The sequence below is a fragment of the Mesoplodon bidens genome (assembly GCF_964165515.1).
Source record: "Mesoplodon bidens genome assembly, chromosome: 2".
In the NCBI taxonomy this organism is placed as follows: domain Eukaryota; kingdom Metazoa; phylum Chordata; class Mammalia; order Artiodactyla; family Ziphiidae; genus Mesoplodon; species Mesoplodon bidens.
In genome coordinates, this window is record NC_138177.1 from 74,361,489 (window position 1) to 74,383,545 (window position 22,057).

At 39.8% G+C, this 22,057-nt stretch overlaps 1 protein-coding gene across 4 annotated transcripts in view; it reads left to right on the top strand.

The window, feature by feature from the left end:
- Nucleotides 1-22,057, top strand: part of GATAD2B (GATA zinc finger domain containing 2B) — an 84,530-nt gene that overhangs the window by 56,476 nt on the left and 5,997 nt on the right. For 3 of the 4 annotated variants that reach the window (XM_081225911.1, XM_081225912.1, XM_081225910.1), the window contains 7 exons: nt 13,276-13,611; nt 17,586-17,715; nt 18,394-18,525; nt 18,838-18,966; nt 19,422-19,592; nt 20,281-20,596; nt 21,614-21,816. In XM_081225911.1, the coding sequence (XP_081082037.1) occupies nt 13,277-13,611; nt 17,586-17,715; nt 18,394-18,525; nt 18,838-18,966; nt 19,422-19,592; nt 20,281-20,596; nt 21,614-21,816 (1,416 nt within the window). In that variant the 5' untranslated portion in view covers nt 13,276. The remainder of the gene's footprint in view (nt 1-13,275; nt 13,612-17,585; nt 17,716-18,393; nt 18,526-18,837; nt 18,967-19,421; nt 19,593-20,280; nt 20,597-21,613; nt 21,817-22,057) is intronic. The other variant, XM_081225913.1, reaches the window with a different exon arrangement.

Consider the following 22,057-nt stretch of genomic DNA (forward strand, 5'->3'; position numbering starts at 1 on the left):
GGGAGATCAAGGAGACTAAACTGACTGGAAAGGGAGTGATGGGAGAGTATTGGGAGATACAAAGTCAAATGGTAGTGGGCCAGATTATGTAGGGCCTTATAGGTTATGATAAAGACTTGCAGTGCTGTTCTGGTTACTGTTGCTGTGCAACAAGTTAGTTACCCCAAAACTTAGTAACTTAAAACAGCTGTTTTATTATGCTCTTGGATTCTGTGGGTCAGTAATTCATTCAGGTTGGGCACAGTGATGATTGCTTGTTTCTGCTCTAGTGAATGGTGCTGTAGCTGGGAAGATGCAGAAATGGGGAAGATGTATTAGTGGGGGGCTGGAATCATCTGAGGGTTCATTCACTTACACGTCTGATGCCTGGGTTGAGATGACTTGAAGAGTAGGCCTGTCAACTGAAATGTCTATATGTGACTTCTCCCTGAGGCTTTGCTTCTTCACACCATGGCAGCCTCGGGGTAGTTGTACCTCTTAGAAAGCAGTTCAGGTCTCCAGACTTCAGTGTTCCAGAGGATAAGGCAAAAGCTGCGTTGCTTTTTATAACCCAGTGGCAGAAGTCACCCAGCATCACTTCTGCTATACTCTACATGTTGAAGCAGTCATAAACCCACCCAGATTCAAGGGAAGGGGCACAGATTCCCCACCACCACCACCTCTTGATATGAGGAATTTCAAAGAGTTTGGGGTGACAGTGTTTGTAAACCACTGCAGATGCCATTAAAACATTTTGAACAAAGGAGTGATACGATCTCACTTAAATTTTAGAAAGATCACTCTGGTTTCTCTGTGGAACATAGACTGAGAAGGGCAAGAGCAGAAGCAGAGTTAAAAAAAAGTTACAATAGTCTGGGCAGGAGATGACAATAGCTTGGACTAGAATAATAACATGACAGTGATAAGATGTCAGATTTGAAATATATTTGGAAAGGAGTACTGACAGAATTTACAGATGGAATGCATGTAGGGTGTGAGAAAGAGAAACCAAGAATGACTCCAAAGAGTTTGATTTAAGCAATTGGTTGAATGGCAGTGTTGTTTACTGAGGTGGGAAGCACTAGGGGAAGAAAACGTTTTTATCCCAGGAGTTCAGGAATTCAGTTTTGGACATAAGTTCATAAAATGCCTGTTAGACATCCAAATGGAGATAACAGTTAGGCAGTTGAATATATAAAGAGAATTTTAGAGGAGAGGTGAGGTCCAGGAATATAAATTAGGAAATTAGCATATAGTTGCTCTTTAAAGCCGTAGGAATATATGAGATTATGTAGCGAGTGAGTGCAAATAAAGAAAAGGTACATGATTGAGCCCAAGGGCATGCATACAGTTAGAATTAGGAATATCAGTAGAAACTAGTGAAGGGGAGAGTAAGAATAAGTGGTCATGAAGACATACAGATGGGGAGTTCCCTGGAGGCCTAATGGTTAGGATTCTGGGCTTTCACTGCTGTGGCATGGGTTCAGTCCCTTGGTTGGGGAACTGAGACGTGCGGCCAAAAAAAAAAAGACATACAGATGGCCAACAGAAAAGGTGTTCATCATCACCAATCATCAGGGAAATGCAAATCAAAACCACAGTGAGGGTTTCCCTGGTGATGCAGTGGTTAAGAATCCGCCTGCCAATGCAGGGGACACGGGTTCGAGCCCTGGTCCAGGAAGATCCCGCATGCCTTGGAGCAACTAAGCCCGTGCGCCACAACTACTGAGCCTGCGCTCTAGAGCCCGCAAGCCACAACTGCTGAGCCCTCATGCCACAACTACTGAAGCCTGCAAGCTAGAGCCCGTGCTCCGCAACGAGAAGCCACTGCAATGAGAAGCCCGCGCACCGCAACGAAGAGTAGCCCCCTCTCGCCGCAACTAGAGAAAGCCCACGCACAGCAATGAAGACCCAACACAGCCAAAAGTAAATTAAAAACAAAAAATAACAGTAAGTTATCTCCTCACACTTGTTAGAATGGCTGTTATCAAAAAGACAAGAAGTTAGTGTTGGCTAGGATGGGGAAATGGGAATCCTTGTGCACTGTTGGTGGTAATGTAAATTGGTGCAGCCATTTTGAAAAACAGTATGGAGGTTCCTCAAAAAAATTAAAGCTAGAACTATCATATGATCCAACAGTTCCACTTGTGGATACTTATCTAAAGGAAACAAAAACACTAACTTGAAAAGATAATGTACCTTCATGTTTTTTGAGGCAGTATTTACAATAGCCAAGACATGGAAGCAACCTGAATGTCCATCAGTGGATGAATAGGTAAAGAAAATGTGATATATATGTGTATACACACACACACAAAATGGATTAGTTATAAAAAAGAAGGAAATCTTTCTGTTTGTGACAACATGGATGGACCTTGAGGGCATTATGCTAAGTGAAATAAGTGAAACAGAGAAAGATAAATGCTGTATGATCTTACTCATATGTTGAATCTAAACAAAACAAAACAAAACAAAAAAACCCAACTCATGGATACAGAGGGCAGATTGGTGGTTGCCAGGGCGGCTGGGGGGACTGGAGCAAAAATGGGTGACGGTGGTCAAAAGGTACAAACTTCCAGTTATAAAATAAATCATGGAGGTGTAATGTACAGCATGGTGACTATAGTTAATAACACTTTCTAAAAATTGAAGTATAGTTGATTTACAATATTGTGTTTCAGGTGTACAGCAAAGTGATTCAGTTACATATATACTTTCAGATTATTTTGCATTACAGTTTATTATAAGATACTGAATATAGTTCCTGTGCTATACAGTAAATCCTTGTTGCTTATCTATTTTACCTATAGTAGAACTATGTATATAGTTTTCAGATAAAATAAGCTTTGAGACCATAATTAGGGGAACTTTTTAAGATACAAATAAATATAAATTGTAAAGGAGAAGATTGATAAAGGAAATTTAAAATGGCTGAAAAAGTCTTTATTTCATCTTTGTTTTTAAAAGATAATTTTTTGACAGGTATGGTATTTTAAATTAGATTGTCAGATTTTTTTCTTTCAGTATTTTAAGGATGTTGCTGTCTTCTCTTTTGCATTGTTTCCAGCAAGAAATCTGATGTTATCCTTATCTTTACATGTAATCATGTTTGTTTTTTTTTTGATGTGGACCATTTTTTTTAAAGTCCTTATTGAATTTGTTACAATATTGCTTGTTTTTTTTGTTTTTGTTTGTTTGTTTATACTGAAGGTTCTTATTAGTCATCAGTTTTATACACATCAGTGTATACATGTCAATCCCAATCGCCCAATTCAGCACACCACCATCCCCACCCCACCACGGCTTTCCCCACTTGGCGTCCATACGTTTGTTCTCTACATCTGTGTCTCAACTTCTGCCCTGCAAACCGGTTCATCTGTACCATTTTTCTAGGTTCCACATACATGCGTTAATATACGATATTTGCCTTTCTCTTTCTGACTTACTTCACTCTATATGACAGTCTCTAGATCCATCCACGTCTCAACAAATGACTCAACTTCATTCCTTTTTATGGCTGAGTAATATTCCGTTGTATATATGTACCACAACTTATTTGCTTCTGTTTTCTGTTTTGGTTTTTTGGCTGTGAGGCATGTGGGATCTTAGCTCCCAGACCAGGGATCAAACCCACACCCCCTGCATTGGAAGGCAAAGTCTTAACCACTGGACCGCTAAGGAAGTCCCTTTATAGTAGTTTTGAGCAATTTGATTATGATGTCCCTTGGTGTAGTTTTTATCATGTTTCTTGTGCTTCAGGTTTGTTGAGGTTCTTGGATTTGTAGGTTTATAGTTTTCATCATTTATTCATTTTGACTGTTATTTCTTTTCTTCTCTTTATTCTTCTTTTGGCTGTGTTGGGTCTTAGTTGCTGCGCGTGGGCTTTCTCTACGAGCAGGAGCTACTCTTTTTTTGGGGGGGGGGGCGGTACGCGGGCCTCTCACTGTTGTGGCCTCTCCCGTTGCGGAGCACAGGCTCCGGATGCACAGGCTCAGCAGCTATGGCTCACGGGCCCAGCCGCTCCACAGCATGTGGGATCTTCCCGGACCGGGGCGCGAACCCGTGTCCCCTGCATTGGCAGGCGGACTCTCAACCACTGCGCCACCAGGGGAGCCCCAGGAGCTACTCTTTGTTGCGGTGGCTTTTCTTGTTGCAGAGCACAGGCTCTAGGCGTGCGGGCTTCAGTAGCTGTGGTGCACGAACTTAGTTGCTCTGTGGCATGTATAGTTGTGGTGCACAAACTTAGTTGCTCTGCAGCATGTGGGATCTTCCTGGACCAGGGATGGAACCGATGTTCCCTGCATTGGCAGGCGGATTCTTAACAACTGTGCCACCAGGGAAGTCCTCATTTGGGCTAGTATTTCTTCATATATATATTTTTTTGTGCACTTTATCTCTCTCCTCTCTTTGAGGGACTCCAATTATCTGTATACTAGGCTACTTAAAGTTGTCCCCTCGTCCCCTGAGACTCTTCTTATTTTTTTTCTTTTTTTTTCTATCTTTGATTTTATTTCATTTTTAAAGATTTTTTTGATGTGGACCATTTTTAAAGTCTTTATTGAATTTGTTACAATATTGCTTCTTTTTTTTTAACATCTTTATTGGAGTATAATTGCCTTACAATGGTGTGTTAGTTTCTGCTTTGTAACAAAGTGAATCAGCTATACATATACATATATCCCCATGTCTCCTCCCTCTTGCATCTCCCTCCCACCCTCCCTATTCCACCCCTCTAGGTGGTCACTGCTTCTGTTTTTATGTTTTGGTTTTTTGGCCGTGAGATCTTAGCTCCCTGACCAGGGATCAAACCTGCACCCCCTGCATTGGAACCAAAGTCTTAACCTCTGGACTGCCAGGGAAGTCTATCTTTGTTTGATTTTAGATAATGTTTATTGCTATGTCTTCTGGTTCAGTAGTCTTTTTTTCCTGTAATATCTGATCTCTTAGTATCATCCATTGTACTTTTTAACATCTTTATTGAGATATATTTCACATACCATAAAATTCACCCATTTATATACAGTTCAGTGGTTTTAGTATAGTCACAGAGTTGTGCAGCTGTTACTGCAGTCTAAGATTAGCACATGTTCATCACTCCAAAAAGAACCTGCCTGCCTACCCTTTAGCAGTCATTCCCTGTTTTGCCCCTCTCCTCAGCCCCAGGCAACCATTAACTACTTTACTGTTTCCATAGATTTGCCTATTATGGACTTTTCATATAAATGGAATCATACAATATATAGGGCCTTTTGTGACTGGCTTCCTTTACTTAGCATAATGTTTTCAGGGTTCATCTGTGTTGTAACATGCATCAGCACTTCATTCATTATTATGGCTATTATACATTGTATATGTATATATATATATACAATGACTTTATATCCATTGTATGGATATACCACATTTTGTTTATCTGTTCATCAGTTAATGGACATTTGGGTTTTTCCAGTTTTTGGCTATTGTGAATAATGCTGCTGTGAGCACTCCTGTACAGGTTTTTGTGTAGAGATAATGTTTTTGGTGCTCTTGGGTGTATACCTAGCAATGGAATTGCTAGGTTATATGGTAACTATGTTTAACTTTGTGAGGAACTGCCAAGCTCTTTTCCAAAGTGATTGTACCATTTTATATTCCTACCAGCAGTGTGTGAAGATTTCGGTTTCTCTACATGCTGAATACGTAACCTGTCTTTTTTATGATAGCCATCTTTCTGTAGTTCTTTACTTCTATGGTACTCTGTCCTTTTTGAAATCTAGCTGCCTTTGTCTCTCACTATACGCTTACACCCTCATCTCCCTCTCTTGAACTCAGGAGTCTGCCTGGCTCTGCCTCATTTCCCCCTCCCCACGTCATGTCCTAGAAACTCTCCTATGGCAGAGTTCCCTGGCAGTCCAGTGGTTAAGGCTCTGCGCTTCCACTGCGGGGGGCGCGGGTTCCATTCCTGGTCAGGGAACTATGATCCCACATGCCATGAGGCCAAAAAATAAATAAATAAAAGGGTTTAAAAAAGAAAGTAACTCTCCTATGGCAATAAACGAGTGCATTGTAGAGCTCACCTCATTTGTTTCCTGTCCCTCTGGGATCACTGTCCTTTGTTGCCTGATGTCCAGTGTCTTGAAAACGTTGTTTCATGTATTTTGTCTGGAGGTTTTTTGTTATTTCAGGTGAGGGGGCAAATCTGTCCTGTGTTACAGAATCTTGGCCAGAAGTGGAAATCACAGCATTGGTTTAAACATCAACATATTGGTGCCTAAATGTTGAATTGGAGAATGATTACTAAATCAAATATTTTTGCTGTGGAGTTCTACACAGCAGTTAAAACAAATGAACTAGTGCTTCATGTATTTACTTGGATAAATTTTAAATATTAAAAAATTAAACATTGAAAAGCAAAATGAAAAAGGATACATACAAGAGCTACTTTTTTTTTTTTTTTTTTGGCTCTGCCAGGTCTTAGTTCAGCATGCGGGAATCTTTTAGCTGCGGCATATGGAATCCCAGCTGCAGCATGTGGGATCTAGTTCCCTGACCAGGGATCAAGCCCGGGTCCCCTGCACTGGGAGCACGGAGTCCTAGCCACTGGACAACCAGGGAAGTCCCAAGAGCTACTTTTAAAAATACACGAACTAGGGCTTCCCTGGTGGCGCAGTGGTTTTGAGTCCGCCTGCCGATGCAGGGGACATGGGTTTGTGCCCCGGTCCGGGAAGATCCCACATGCCGCGGAGCGTCTAGGCCTGTGAGCCACGGCCGCTGAGCCTGCGCATGCGGAGCCTGTGCTCCGCAATGGGAGAGGCCACAACAGTGAGAGGCCTGCGTACTGCAAAAAAAAAAAAAAAAAACACGAACTAGGGAATTGTTTAGGTGCGGTGCGTCCTAAACAAACAAACGAATAAATAAATACTATACTATGTACTATTTATGGATACATATATATGTAATAGAATGATAACAAATCCATCATAATGTCTTTCTCTGGGAAGGGAAGAAGGGAGGGTAGAGAATGGTTTGGTGGGGAAGTGACACAGAGTGCTTCAACTGTATCTGTAAAGCTTAATTCACTAAAAATAAATTAATATTTCTCTAATGTGATTAAATGAGGGAATAAATATAAAGGGCCTTGTACATTGCCTAGTACATTGCCTACTAAATACAGTAGATATTAATTCATTTTGCTCACCTCTATCCCTCCTCTTCCCTCTCAGGATCTTCTAAAAGTTTTCGCTGCAGACCTATATTTTGATTTGGGGCTAACAATGAGTCAAAAACTTGACAAGCATGAATCTAAAGCTTTGTCACCATCTGGCCATTCTTGTTTTTTATAACAGTCAACAGTAAATTTAAAGCTGGACATTTTTCTGCTGTAATTGTTGGACACAATTAACTACTCTCCTTTAATATGTTGACATGTCATGCTTTCCTAGTTTTCCACTAGCTCTCTTAGTTTCCTCTGACCAGCCAGTCCTTAAATGTAGGTACTGCCCAAGGTTCTATCCTTGGCTCTTTTCCTTCTGAGTATATATTCATTTCTTTTTCTGGACAGTTTCACTCATCCCTGTACATTACTTCAATTACCTCCTTTACCTGTTCAAATATTTATCTCCAACTCTGGCCTGAACTCTGGCTCTCTTGTTTGTGTGCCATGTATCCACCTGTTTATTGGATATCTCCACTTTGATTTCATTTCAGCACTTCTGACAGAGTTATCTATTCTTTAGGATATTTTCAGTTTAGGTAACAGAAAACCCAGTTCATACTGGCTTAAACATTAAAGGAATTTATTGGTCTATGTAACAGGACTAGCTTCAAAGTAGTTTGATCTGGTGGCACAGCTGTGTAATTAGCTCTTCTCTCAGTATTCTGTGCACAGTATCTGCTTTATCTGCAAGCTGCCTTCCCTCATGGTCACAAGGTGGCTGCCAATAGCAACACACCAGTGTTACATATTTTCTCATTCAGAGGAAGATAATAGAATTGATAGGACTTGGTAACTTAGATTTAAGAGTCTGGAAAAGTCAAAGATGATTTCCAGGCTTCTAGCTTTTGCCTCTGGATGCATTGAATTCTCTTCATTATGAGGAAGAAAAGCAGGATATAGGGAAGGCAGAGGAAATGAGTTCTTGTAACATCTAAGTACTTTAGTTATATGCACGTCTGTCTCCTATCAGAATGAAATTGTTAAAGACAGTGACCTGGTCTTTTTTCACCTTTACTCCTAGTACCTAACCCTGAACTTGGCACGTAGTATATATGTAATGTCTGGGGGGGAATGGATGTGTTAGATGCATGTGCAAATACATGAATACACAACACTGCTTCTTAAGATTCTCTCTCTCTCTGAGTAGCGAGATGTACTGTGTAATAGATTTTTTTTTTTGAAATAGCTGTAAAATGTATAATAGATTTTTGAAGTGAGCTAGACCTGCGTTGGAATTCGAGATTCACTATCCAAAGCTTTGCAGTCTTGGGGTACTTGATTTGACACTTTTTCCCACCTCTAAAGTAGAAATAGTACCTCTTGGTAACTTGTTGAGGTAATTTAAATAAGAATACATAATAAAGTGCCTAGTAGCTAGTAACATGTTTGACTTTTAAGTAGGTACTTAAGAAATATTAGTTGTTATTATTTGCAGCTCAGAAGAAACAGAAAAGTTGGATTAGGCATTAAAAGGCAACATACAACGTTCATTTTATAGAATTTTTGTTTTACTTTTGGAGAGGGATTTGTGTGTGACAAACTTACGTTGAATATTATTTTTACAACTTCATTGGAGTATAATTTAAGTGTATGATTCAGTGATTTTTTTTTTTTTAAGGTAAATGTGCAGGGACTTCCCTGGTGGTCCAGTGGTTAAGACTCCTTGCTTCCAGTTCAGGGGGTGTGGGTTCAGTCCCTGGTTAGGGAACTAAGATCCCACATGACTTGTGGTGCAGACAATAAATAAATAAATAGATAGATAGATAGATAGATAGAGTTGTGTGGCTGTCACTACAATCAAGTTTTATATCACCCCCAAAAGATCACTTTTGCCCATTTTTAATCAGTCTCTATTACATTGGATTTTTTTTATTGTGGCAAAATATACATAAAATAAAATATACTATTTTAAACATTTTAAAGTGTACAGTTCAGCTTTGAGTACTTTCACAATGTTGTGCAGCCATCACTACTATCCATTTAAGAACTTTTTCTTCATCACAGAGACATTGTTCCCATTAAATAATAACTCCTTACTACCTTCTTCCACCCCCAGCCACTGATAGCCTCTATTCTGCTTTTTCTCTATGAGTATGCCTATTTTAGGTACCTCATATAAGTGGAACCATAAAATACTTGTCCTTCTGACTAAGTAAAGTCAGTGTCTGGCTGACTTGACTTAGTATGATTGTTTTCAAGATTCATCCATATTTCATTGGATTTTGAAGCAGGCATGGCTATGAGTACATAAAGTTGGGCCAGTAAAGTCAAGAGTGGGCAACGAAACGAGTTCTCAAGCCATCTATTGAGAAAGATTATTTACCTCAGACATTCAAATATCTGGTTCTGGTTTCTTCCAACTTCCAGTGTACCCATTTATGTCATTATAATAAAGGGGAAATTTTTTGAACTGATTTCAGCTATTTGTATAACTATCAGTTGAAGAAGCCAAGCTAATGATGGCATCCCAAATTCCATTCAGCTCCAGGTTGTTGAATTTTGTCATTTTGTCATATACTTTCAGTGCTCATAAATATAATTTATCTCAAAACTTAGAACACTGTACTGTGTTAATATACACTCATATATTTTGCTGTGTACTTTTCTAAAGTACTTTTTTCATCTAGGTGTATAATTAGTTGAGTGACAGACTTTTTACCATCTGCAACTCCTCATGGTATTCTCAATCATACTCTCAATATGAGGTGTTGATCAAGTTACCCAAGACATTGTTATTGTGGAATTAGGTCTTAACTTTTGATGTTCTGTAGCATTCAACTTTCCAGTCACTCCATCTGGGGGTATTTTTCAGAGGTAAACCACTTCAGAAGTAACACATGTCAAAATAAGAAATCTTTGGGGATCCTGCAGCTAAAGAATGTTTATATATGCTATAATATGTTTCATATCTATAGCTGTTAAAAGAGAGTTAAGAGGATATGGAGAAATTGGAACCCTCATACACTGCTGGTGGTAATGTAAAATGGTGCAGCCATTTTGGAAAACAGCCTAACAGTTCTTCAGGATGTTAAAGAGAGTTACCTTAGGACCCCGCAGTTCTACTTATAGGTATATATCCGAGAGAATTGAAAACATGTGTTCATACAAAAACTTGTATAAATGCTATAAAGTTCATAGCATTATTCATAATAGTAAAAAGTGGGGGACTTCCCTGGCGGGCCCAGTAGATAAAACTGTGCTTCCACTGCAGGGGGCATGGGTTTGATCCCTGTTTGGGGAACTGAGATCCCACCTGCCACATGGTGCAGCCAAAAAAAAAAAAAGTGGGAAACAAACCAAATGTCTATAAATTGATAAATGAATAAACAAAATATTGTATATTCATACAATGGAATATCATTAGGGCATAAAAAATATGCTGTAATATATGCTACAACATGAATGAACCTTAAAAACATAATGCTAGTGGGATAGGGAGGGTGAGAGGGAGATGCAAGAGGGAGGAGATATGGGGATATATGTATATGTGTAGCTGATTCACTTTGTTATAAAGTAGAAACTAACACACCATTGTAAAGCAATTATATTCCAATAAGGATGTTAAAAAAAAAATCCATAATGCTAAGTGAAAGAAGTCAGTCACAAAAGACCACATAATGTATGATTTCATTTATATAAAAAGTCCAAAAAATGGGCGGAAGACCTAAATAGATATTTCACCAAGGAAGACATACACAGATGGCCAAGAGGCATATGAAGAGATACTCAACATCACTAATTATTAGAGAAATACAAGTCAAAACTACAATGAGGTATCACCTCACGCCGGTCAGAATGGCCATTATCAAAAAAGCTAGAAACAATAAAAGCTGGAAAGGGTGTGGTGAAAAGGGAACCTTCCTACACTGTTGGTGGGAATGTAAATTGATACAACCACTATGGAAAACAGTATGGAGGTTCCTTAAAAAACTAAAAATAGAACTACCATACGACCCAGCAATCCCACTACTGGGCATATACCCTGAGAAAATGATAATTCAAAAAGAGTCACGTACCACAATGTTCATTGCAGCTCTATTTACAATAGCCAGGACATGGAAGCAACCTAAGTGTCCATCGACAGATGAATGGATAAAGAAGATGTGGCACATATATACAATGGAATATTACTCAGCCATAAAAAGAAACGAAATTGAGTTATTTGTAGTGAGGTGGATGGACCTAGAGTCTGTCAGAAAAAGTCTGTCAGAGTGAAGTCAGTCAGAAAAAGAAAAACAAATACCGTATGCTAACACATATATATGGAATCTTAAAAAAAAAAAAAAGTTACTGATGAACCTAGTGGCAGGGCAGGAATAAAGAGGTAGACATAGAGAATGGACTTGATGACATGGGGTGGGAGGGCGAAGCTGGGGTGAAGTGAGAGTATCATCGACATACATACTACTGAATATAAAATAGTTGGCTGGTGGGAGGCAGCAGCATAGCACAGGGAGATCAGCTCGGTGCTTTGCAGTGACCTAGAGGGGTGGGATAGGGAGGGTGGGAGGGAGGCTCAAGAGGGAGGGGATATGGGGACATACGTATGCATATGGCTGATTCGCTTTGTTGTACAACAGAACCTAACACAGTATTGTGAAGCAATTATACTCCAATAAAGAGCTCTTAAAAAAAAAGTCCAAAATAGGCAAATTTAGAGACAGAAAGTAAATTAGTGGGGGATAGAGGTGAAGGGGGAAGAGAGTGACTGCTAATGGGTATGGGTTTTTTTAAAGAGGAGATAATGAAAATGTTCTAATACTGATTGTGGTGATGGTTGCACAACTCTGTGGATATACTGAAAACCACTTAATCATACACTTTAAATAGGTGAACTGTATGATATGTGAATTATATCTCAACAAAACTGTTCTTTAAAAAAGAGAAAGAGAATTAAGAAACATTACCTGAAAATTCAGAGATCTGAGTTCTGACTTTTCTCTGGTCTCCAAAAGGTCTGTTTCCTCTTGCTGGAAATCCTTTTGTTGGTTACTGTTTTTCCTCATTATAACTAGAAGAAAATCAGATAGCTCTTATTTTACTCTGCACTACAGGAAGGAAAATGTCTCAAGTGCATACATATTTTTCTTTGCAAGAGCACCAATTAACATCGGTAATCTTCTCTGTCCTACTACTTGAATCTATGAATTATCAAGCCTGATCTTGTATCTTAGGTGTGGTAGTCATATCCTGAGGGTATAGGAATTAAATTTTGTTGAGCCCTCTTCCAAGTGCCCACTTCTACAGATGGAATTGAGACTTGGGGCGGTAAAGTAACTTATTAAATATTTGACCTTGTAAAAGTAGCAGTTTGAACCTATGTTTTGATGACTCAAAAATTTTTCTTTCCAGTGTCACATTGCTTTTTCCTACCAGGAAGATAACCCTGGATCTAAAAGTGCTGACGAAATTATGTGTCTAGATTTTGTTAGTGTAAAAAATCAAAATGAGAAGGACAAATGATAATTAGCTTGTCTGTAGTAATTTTGCTGTATGAGTAAAGAAAATATTACCTTTTATCAGCATGAGTTCTTCATTAAAGAAAGCCAAGATACTGAATTTATTTAGAATTGGGGGCAAATAAATGGGCCCCTCTGACCCTTGCTGTATCCAGACAACTGAGGCTCCCTGTTAGATGCCCTTGGTCTCCATCAGTAACATAGGCCAATTAAAGATATGCATGGGTGACCTGAGGAACTTCCCATCATAAAAGAGTCTTCTCCAGGAGAAGAATTTGGTATGAGAATTAAAACCAAAGCATCTGACTTTTGAGCATGCATGCACAGAAAGCCAGTCACAAAAGAATGTTTACTTTTTTGTGAGATGTAGGCTCTTAATGGACTATCCAGGTGAGTATGGTATTTGGTTTCAGGCATCTATACAGTAAGAACCTCAGTGACTGGAAAGCGTTTGAAGTTTACTTTCACTGCTGAGGTTGAGAGATGAAATCTCCTTTAATATAGATCATCTAGGAAGTTATAGGGTAGAATGTTAGCTCAGTTAACGTTGACCTTCCATGTATATACCTATGATTCTTCTTTCCTTATGGACTATTTAAGGGACTTTGTTCTGATAAAGCACTTGTATATTTCTTTCCATAGGATGGATAGAATGACAGAGGATGCTCTTCGCCTGAATCTGTTGAAGCGGAGCTTGGACCCAGCTGATGAGCGAGATGATGTCCTGGCTAAGCGACTCAAAATGGAGGGGCATGAGGCCATGGAACGTCTGAAAATGTTGGCACTGCTCAAACGCAAGGATTTGGCAAATCTTGAAGTGCCACATGAGTTACCCACCAAACAGGATGGCAGTGGTGTCAAGGGCTATGAAGAGAAGCTCAATGGGAATCTCAGGCCTCATGGAGACAACAGGACTGCTGGAAGGCCAGGCAAAGAAAACATCAATGATGAGCCTGTGGATATGAGTGCTAGACGGAGGTATGGCTTGGTTCAGCTGCCTCCATAGATAGGGTCTCCTCATAAACTAAGCCTATGAAAAAGGAATGACTTCCAATGAGAGGAGGGTAGTTTTCATGTTAAAGCTTCTTGAATGAAGACGTATCTGTGCTATCTGGCTTGACCGTGAATTCCTCTTATTTCTGGATGAAACTAGGTCCCTCCAAAAATTATTACCCTTAAGATAAAGTGGCCATTTCTGGATAAAGGAGGCACTAAGAGTTGATACCCCAATTAGAAGCAAGTTAATATACACTTTCACTCTAATCTTATGGCCATTTTAGGAGGGAAGAACAGTCTTTTCTTCAGATCATCCCAAGAGTTTTAGGGATGTGTTTATTATGGAGACCCAGCTTTTATTACATCAAAGAGCATGGGCCTGTCTTTTGTTATGTCAACAAGGAACTTTATGTGCTAATCCTCTACATTCTTACTTCATGTGTGCCACATTCCCCAAGCCCCATATGTGCATACACATTCATTTATATGAGTACACTCATGCTTGTGCTGTTTCTCTCTTTCTCATACATAAACACAGCACACAAGCACATGTTTTCACAGGTCTTGGTCAAGGTTGAGTACTTGGAACTGTGGAGAACACAATATAAAGAGGTACCTAGAACTGGCTGAGGTTAGAGTCTACCTGAACAGTGAATCATAGTATAGACAACCCTAGTTTTAAGAACATTCAGTTTATTCATGGTTCAGAAACACCTGATAGACATGAGAATTACCCTTCACTGTTCAGTTGCCCTCCAGTTGACCTTGCTGACTTTGTCCTATGACTGATCTAAAGCAAGATCCTTAAGAAGCTGGACTGATGCAGAAAGAAGAAAAAAGGAAGGAATGGTTTACAATCTTACTTGGGTTTCTTTCTCTACCTTTTAATATTTACTTATTAGTATTGTCCCAGAATTATTTTTTTAAACCACACCCAGTAGGGGAACATAGTTCTTGGTAACAGCATTAAAACCCTTAGGAAACTTCAGGTAAGTTCTCTAGTGGTTGTGGAAGAAGAGAAAAATTCTTGGGAGCTATACATAGTATCGGCAGAGTATTATGAAAGTAGATTAATCCTTAGATCCTTTCAGAAAAAAAAGTGGGTGAATGAGATAATGCACCTGAGTAATCCACTTGCCCCATAATCACCCTTAACCTTCTGGGGCAAATGACTAATCCTACTTCACTGGGGACAATGAAGAGGAGAAATGTTAGGTGGATTCCTTACATGCACATTGGAACTGAAAATGTGTTTTTCATAGAAACATTGTTACACATTTTGATAAGATCTCAGTTCTGTTGGAATTACAGTGTATCACAGATAAATTCTGTATTGAAGAGTACCCTGAAAACTCTACCAGTGTGTTTAATTTTATTAGAGGAATGAACTTTTGAAACTTGATTCTTTGGAAACTGGGAACTGTTTTTAATGGTCTCCAGGAAAAGAGGCTTGATGTAAACCTTCTAGATCCCCATTCTGCGTGAAAAAATAGGCCCTATCTACCCTGTCGTTCTTCTTCCCTTTCACCAGACCAGATATACTGACAGCTATTTCCACTTAGTCTCAAGCTTATTGTAAGAATGAACTAGACAGATAGATTGCTCAGCATGGAGAACAATGGTTTATTTGATGTGGATAAAAAAGGAGGAGGGAATTGGAATTTAAAAGCAGAAAGAAGGAAAGGCTCTTGACGTGATAGCCATAATTGCCTAAATATCTTTTTTTGCCATCAGTTGGGCAAGTTATGATATCTGTGAAATAAGATATGCATGAAACCAACACTGCTTATGTTTTGGAATGCTGTCGAGACGTGGCAGTTTTCTTTCTGGTTTTGTTTTTACTACCTGGATAAGGATTAGGAGTTTTATAGATTCTGGGACTCTGCCAGTCTGAGTCACAAAATGATGTCAGCAGCAAGTCTGGCTTTTAATATTATCTAATTGGTAGGGTTTCATACTTAAGAACACCAAATATTGTAAATCGTATATGTGTTTGGAAAAGTAGCAAAATAATTTGTCCCCGGAAAAGCTTAATAAATGAGGCCAGAATTCAAGGTCAAAAGTTAAAAAAAAGAAAAAAATTGAGGAATGAAACTTGACTTGGGCTTTGCCTTACCTGTGCTTTCTATCTAATGTGAGTCTGATTATATCTGGGAATAAAATATCATTTAGTGTTTTCTCAGATACAACTTCCTTATAAATGTCGCTCAGTTCCAAAATCTCCATGTAGGAATGTCTCTGCTTGTCCTGTTACTGGACAGTTCTTAAGCAGTAGGTGGCACTCATCTGAGCAAGGAAGAATTCCTTAGGTTAGAAATAATCTGTGAGGTGTGTATCCAGCCAGGACCAGGATGGAAAGAGTTCTGACTGTCGATGTAAGCATTGGGGAATCATGTAGAAGAAGTAGAAATCTACCAGACCTCAAAAGTTGTTCACTGATGTTCTTGTTAGGGATGGGGAAGGGGGAGCATGAAGGAATATAGAAATGACAAGTAAAAATTCAGACTCTTCATTTAGGCCTGACCATTACTCCAGGAACTTGGGGTTAGAGAGTGGAAGGTTCTTTTCTCCCTCTAGTGACTTCTTTTTCTGTAAGCCTACATTCTCAGCTTGCTGTGTCTGTGAGCAGTGGTTATAGAGCGATCCAGACAAACTTAATAGTTCCCAAGATGGTCATTATTATCACTGTCTCCCTACTTTATTTCCTCAGCTAAATTTGGTTGTTTTAGTAACTCAGTTTTACCCTCTTGAGGAATTGAATGCCTATCCCAACCATCCAGGGTGCCTTGTTCAAAAGGCATCCTAGTCCCAACAGTACCTGAGACAAGAGGCCCTGAGAAATGGTCAGAGGCTCTCAGGACTATAAAGATCTGTGGTTATAAAAGGTTTGAGTTACCTGTTTAAATAAGATCTAAGAACACATTGTTTTAGACCTACATACTCCTGACTACACTATAGATCTCAAAGAAGTAGGGTCAGCGAAGATAACTCTGAGTTAAGAAATCAGAGGAGAGTTAGAGGATATGGTCTCTGACTTGGGAACCTACGGCAATTAGAATTTGCAGGATTCTTGTTATCCAGGTCTTACGCAGTGAGTGCCATTTCTCATGATTTTAGAGGGACAAGATGCTCTTAAGGCTTGCCCCAGGAAGACCAAAACCAGAGTTGTCTAATAAATAGGATTGGCCATAAGGCATAGCCAGTGTGGAAGATTTAGATTTCAAAGTCATTTCTAGACAGTTTCTTTCTGAGGGAAGATGCTAAGTAGAACTCGCAGGTAGATGCAAGTCCCATATATTTAATTCTGAGTTTCAGTCCTCCAGAAGGCTGTAGACATTTATACTTAGCACTGTCCATTCTCTCAAGCCATTGACAACAGTACCTTCTTTTGGCCTTAACTCTTGACAGGATAGACTGTCAAAGGAGTTGTCACGTAACCTCCTTTCTTGTAAATCATCAGATAGGCAGGACCATGTTATCAGTATGGGTTGCCTCCTTAGCAATGTGTCATCTGTATCTGGGGTGGACAAGTAGGCTCTACTGCCTTTGTCTTTCTTCCCCTGTGAAGCTAACCATTTCCTTCTTGACCTTCTCTGTAACTAACAAGACAACCCAAAAGGAGACTGAGATATAAGGAAAACATTTGGAATTTTGATTAAAATCAGTGTGATAAAAACACTCATCTCTTTTTCCCATTCCTAAAGCCAGTCATTGTCTTTCTGTCTGCATCTTCTCTAAGGAATTTAGATGGGAAAAATACTTTTGCTGAGGTTTTGTCATCACTTACATCTTGGTGTCTATTTTATCCTTTAATTTGGATGTCTGTGTCTGTCCTTGGGTGAATCAGGACAGACTTAAGTTCCCTTGAATTTCTTTGGTCAGTGTAGAAAAGTTTTCTGAACTTTACTATGAACTTTCACTGTTTGAAGTACCTTAATTTTTCTTCTCTTGTCTAGTGAGCCAGACCGAGGAAGGCTTACTCCCTCCCCAGACATCATTGTTTTGTCTGATAATGAGGCTTCCAGTCCCCGTTCCAGCTCCCGAATGGAAGAAAGACTCAAAGCAGCCAACCTAGAGATGTTTAAGGTAAAGAAAAGAAAGATTCCTTTCTTCATTTCTTGCTTCTACTATTCTCTTTAATTCCCTGAGAGTCCCATTTCTGGTTTTTTAGTGTTGACTTTTTGGATCTAAAAACTACCCATTGATGAAACTCTTCATATGTGATTCTCAACCTCAAGGGTGTGCCCTTCTAGAGGGAACTATTAGAATCAAGTGGAGAAGAGAGTTTGAAAACGCATATTCAATATAATTTATCTTTGGAAAATGAAAACTTAATAATTCAAGTCATGTAAAGTAAACTCTTAGCTAGAAGGATACATTCTGTACTCTATCCTGAGTCTCAGAATATAGAGGAATTCCTAAGTTTTCATGTATTTCTAGAGGAAACATGGCTTTAAAAGATTGAGAAACATTATTTTAAAGGAAATCAATATCTCCCTTTGGCTGTTCTTCTATTTTGCCAGGAATCTGGTTAATTAGCATTTATATGTGGTCTCTTCTTTCATTCTGTATGCAGTTTTTGAGTACCTACTGAATACCAGGCACTGTGCCAGACTGTGTGCTAGGGACACAAAGATAACAATTCCATTGCCTCTTGTGCTTCTTGTGGAAGGTGGAGGTTTGGGACCTAAAAGAAGAGATCATCTTGCAGGAAAGGACTCTGAGTAACTGCTACCATAGCTGATAGTCTCCATGTTTCCTCAGGGGAAAGGCATTGAGGAACGGCAACAGCTCATCAAGCAGCTGAGAGATGAGCTGAGATTGGAAGAAGCCCGACTGGTGCTGTTAAAGAAACTGAGACAGAGTCAGCTACAGAAAGAGAATGTCGTCCAGAAGGTACTGTGCCCGAGAAATAAGGGACTAGCAGAAAGCAAAGAAAAACTGGTTTGAGAATGGGCTGCCCCAGGTAGATGCAGCTGGGTGGCTCATTCTTCTCTGGTTCCATGGTTTTTAGTCTCTGGGAATAGTGACTTTTTAAAAAATCTTGGGCCTTAATCAAGAAAACAGTGATTCTGTTTTTCTTATTTTCCCTTCTGGTCAACAGGAGCTTCAGACTGACAAGGAGTTTTGAAAGTCTAGAAGTGTACCAAATTTCTGCCTCTGATTATTAGCCTTTTCCACTGTCTCATTTTCTCTTCTCTCTCCCAGACTCCAGTTGTACAGAATGCAGCATCTATTGTTCAGCCATCTCCTGCCCATGTGGGACAGCAAGGCCTCTCCAAGCTTCCATCCCGGCCTGGGGCCCAAGGGGTTGAACAGAATTTGAGGACATTGCAGGTATGTGACCCATAGTGTGATCTTAGTTTCAGGGGGCCCTGTTATCCTGTCTCTGTTTTGGGGCTTTTGTAAGATCATAGAAGAACCTGGCCTTGAAAGAGGTGTTATTACCATAGATAGTCCTGTTGGTCCTTAATGGCATGATTTAGTCTGCAGTAGAAGGATGAATAACTAATCTTCCCACTGTAGTCTTTCTTCTCCAGAGGTTTCCAGCTTAGCCCTTTTCCATAGAGGGTTAAATAGTTTATACCAAAGAAGCCAGGGCATTCCTAACCACTAATCAGGTTTTATAGTGATGGTAGATTTATCCCCATAGATCCTTAGATAAAATTACCAAGTCTGACTATGTTTCTGTGTTTCCACTTAGCTATGTATTATAGGCAGTGTTTTCTCTTTGGCAGTTTGTGAAGTGTTTTACCACTATGACTATATCTTTTCCTCTTCTTCCCCTTCAGGGTCATAGTGTTATCCGTTCAGCGACCAATACCACCCTCCCACACATGTTAATGTCTCAACGTGTGATTGCGCCAAACCCAGCCCAGCTACAGGGTCAGCGGGGCCCACCTAAGCCTGGCCTTGTACGCACCACAACACCCAATATGAATCCCGCCATCAATTACCAGCCGGTAAGAGGGATCCCTCATGGGGAAACAGAGAAATCTTTTATTTGCTTTCCCTGTTGAAAGGACCATAGATTTTAAGTTTTGGGACACTGAGAAACTCTAGGACAACAAAGGTAATTTTGGTGGGTTGACAGTGGTCCCAAAAGTGGAAACACTGAGGAATTATTTAGTAGTAGAGAAGAAATGTTATATGCAGCAGAGCAGCAGTAAGCTAAAATCTGCCTAGAAGAAAGAGATAGAGGGATCTAAGGAATAAGAAGCATAAAGGATGTATGACAAAGCATCCCAAATCTTTATTTTTTTCTTAGCAGTTTTATTTTTATTTACTTATTTGGTTGCACTGGGTCTTAGTTGCAGCAGGCGGGCTCCTTAGTTGCTGCATGCATGTGGGATCTAGTTCCCTGACCAGGGATCGAACCGGGGCCCCCTGCATTGGGAGCACGGAGTCTTAACCACTGTGCCACCAGAGAAGTCTCTCTCAGCAGTTTTAGTTCATAGCCACTATCATTCTCCTTTCTTACGTGCCAGAGTCCTTTTTCAGTGGAGAAGTTGGACGCCTCATGTCTTTTTCTGAGTTTGGGGGAAGCTAAGTAGTTCAGACTAGGATCAGATAGTGTTCTCTGCCACGAAAGTAAGCATTGGTTCTTCCTCCCACATACCATCACTGACCTCTATACTCAATCTGTTTCAGCAGTCAAGTTCTTCTGTTCCCTGTCAGCGTACAACATCCTCTGCCATCTATATGAACCTTGCTTCCCATATTCAGCCAGGGAGCGTGAACAGGGTGTCCTCGCCACTTCCTAGTCCCAGCGCCATGACCGATGCTGCCAACTCACAGGCTGCAGCCAAATTGGCTCTTCGCAAACAGCTGGAAAAGACACTCCTGGAGATTCCACCCCCTAAACCACCTGCTCCCTTGCTTCATTTCCTGCCTAGTGCAGCCAATAGTGAGTTCATCTACATGGTAGGCTTGGAAGAAGTCGTACAGAGTGTCATCGACAGCCAAGGTAAGGCTGTTTGTTGGTCAGTCTTTTTATCTAAACAAGAAGTTGCCAAACCTGATTGATACGGGCAGAGTATCGCATAGTGCTGTGTAATATTAAATAATCTCTCTTTACTATTGCCAAACCACCTCCTGTCTCTGATTCGGAGACTGTTTAGGAGCAGCGTATCAAAAAGCTTTTTGTGTGTCTGTGTATCTTAGACTTAATATTTTTGTTGTGTATTTTGTATATCTTGTCTGTTTTTTGCAGTATATCGTTAGCTCTTCTAAATGTGCCTAGCGTGATGCATGCATAATTTGAAGCCTAGAACACTTACTTTTAATGTTAGTGTGTATGTGGCATTGTACTTGCATTATTACATTCAGTCCCTGCTGTTTGAGTGCTTTTAGTTGAGAAAATAGACTGATAAAGATAACTAGGACCACGTAAAAGCTGTGAACCAACACTGAACTATAAAGTATTAATAACATCACACAGTCTATTCTGACAAAAGTTATTAAGCCTGAATTTCTAAACATAGGGACTTAGGGGAACACCTGAGGAAAGTGCCTAAAGGGCTCAGTATTGGCTATAAATAGATCACAAAGTGAATAATTCAGACACTGGTAGGTAAAAATTATGAATGTATATGATAGAGATAAGTGTAGTCTGAGGTAAAGAGATGCTAAGAAGCAGAAGTACTGGCTGAATTAGGTGGAGCCCTTTGACTGAATTGACACACATTTTCTTCTCAGTGTAGTGTAATAGGAAATCAGAAAACTTGGGTTCTTGTCCCAGCTTTGTCATTTGGAGCTATGTTTCTTAGACTTAGTTTCCTCATTTGTAAATGGGGATGGTACTGTCTGATTCCCTAAAGTGATGTTGTTGCAATCAAATGAAATAAAAGTATTTTATAAATTATAGAGGCTCTTTCTTAATTCAGCAGAGTAAACTCCTGGAAAAAGATCATCTGATGAAGAGAAACAGAGGAGATACAGAGGAAATGTGAAACCACTGATTATTCTTTTTGTTGGCATCTAGGGAAAAGCTGTGCCTCACTTCTGCGGGTTGAACCCTTTGTTTGTGCCCAGTGCCGCACAGATTTCACCCCTCACTGGAAGCAAGAAAAGAATGGTAAGATTCTATGTGAGCAATGTATGACCTCCAACCAGAAGAAGGCTCTAAAGGCAGAACACACCAACCGACTGAAAAATGCTTTTGTTAAAGCCCTACAGCAGGAACAGGTAAGAATTCTGACTACTTCTCACCAGCCACCTGCCCAGGTTTGGTTTTCCCAAAAGACAGTTCTTTCTAGTTTAGAGGAGTTGTCTCTGTGATCCCCACAGTCCAGGTGATCTAGGTTTCTGAATCTAAGTTCCTAGAACCTAGAGGTCTGGGTTCCCTTTTTTTTCTTCTTACCATTCTGCCTTTCCCATTTCCATTTGACTGTTCCTGATTGGGTAAGAGCATTAATGACATATGGCT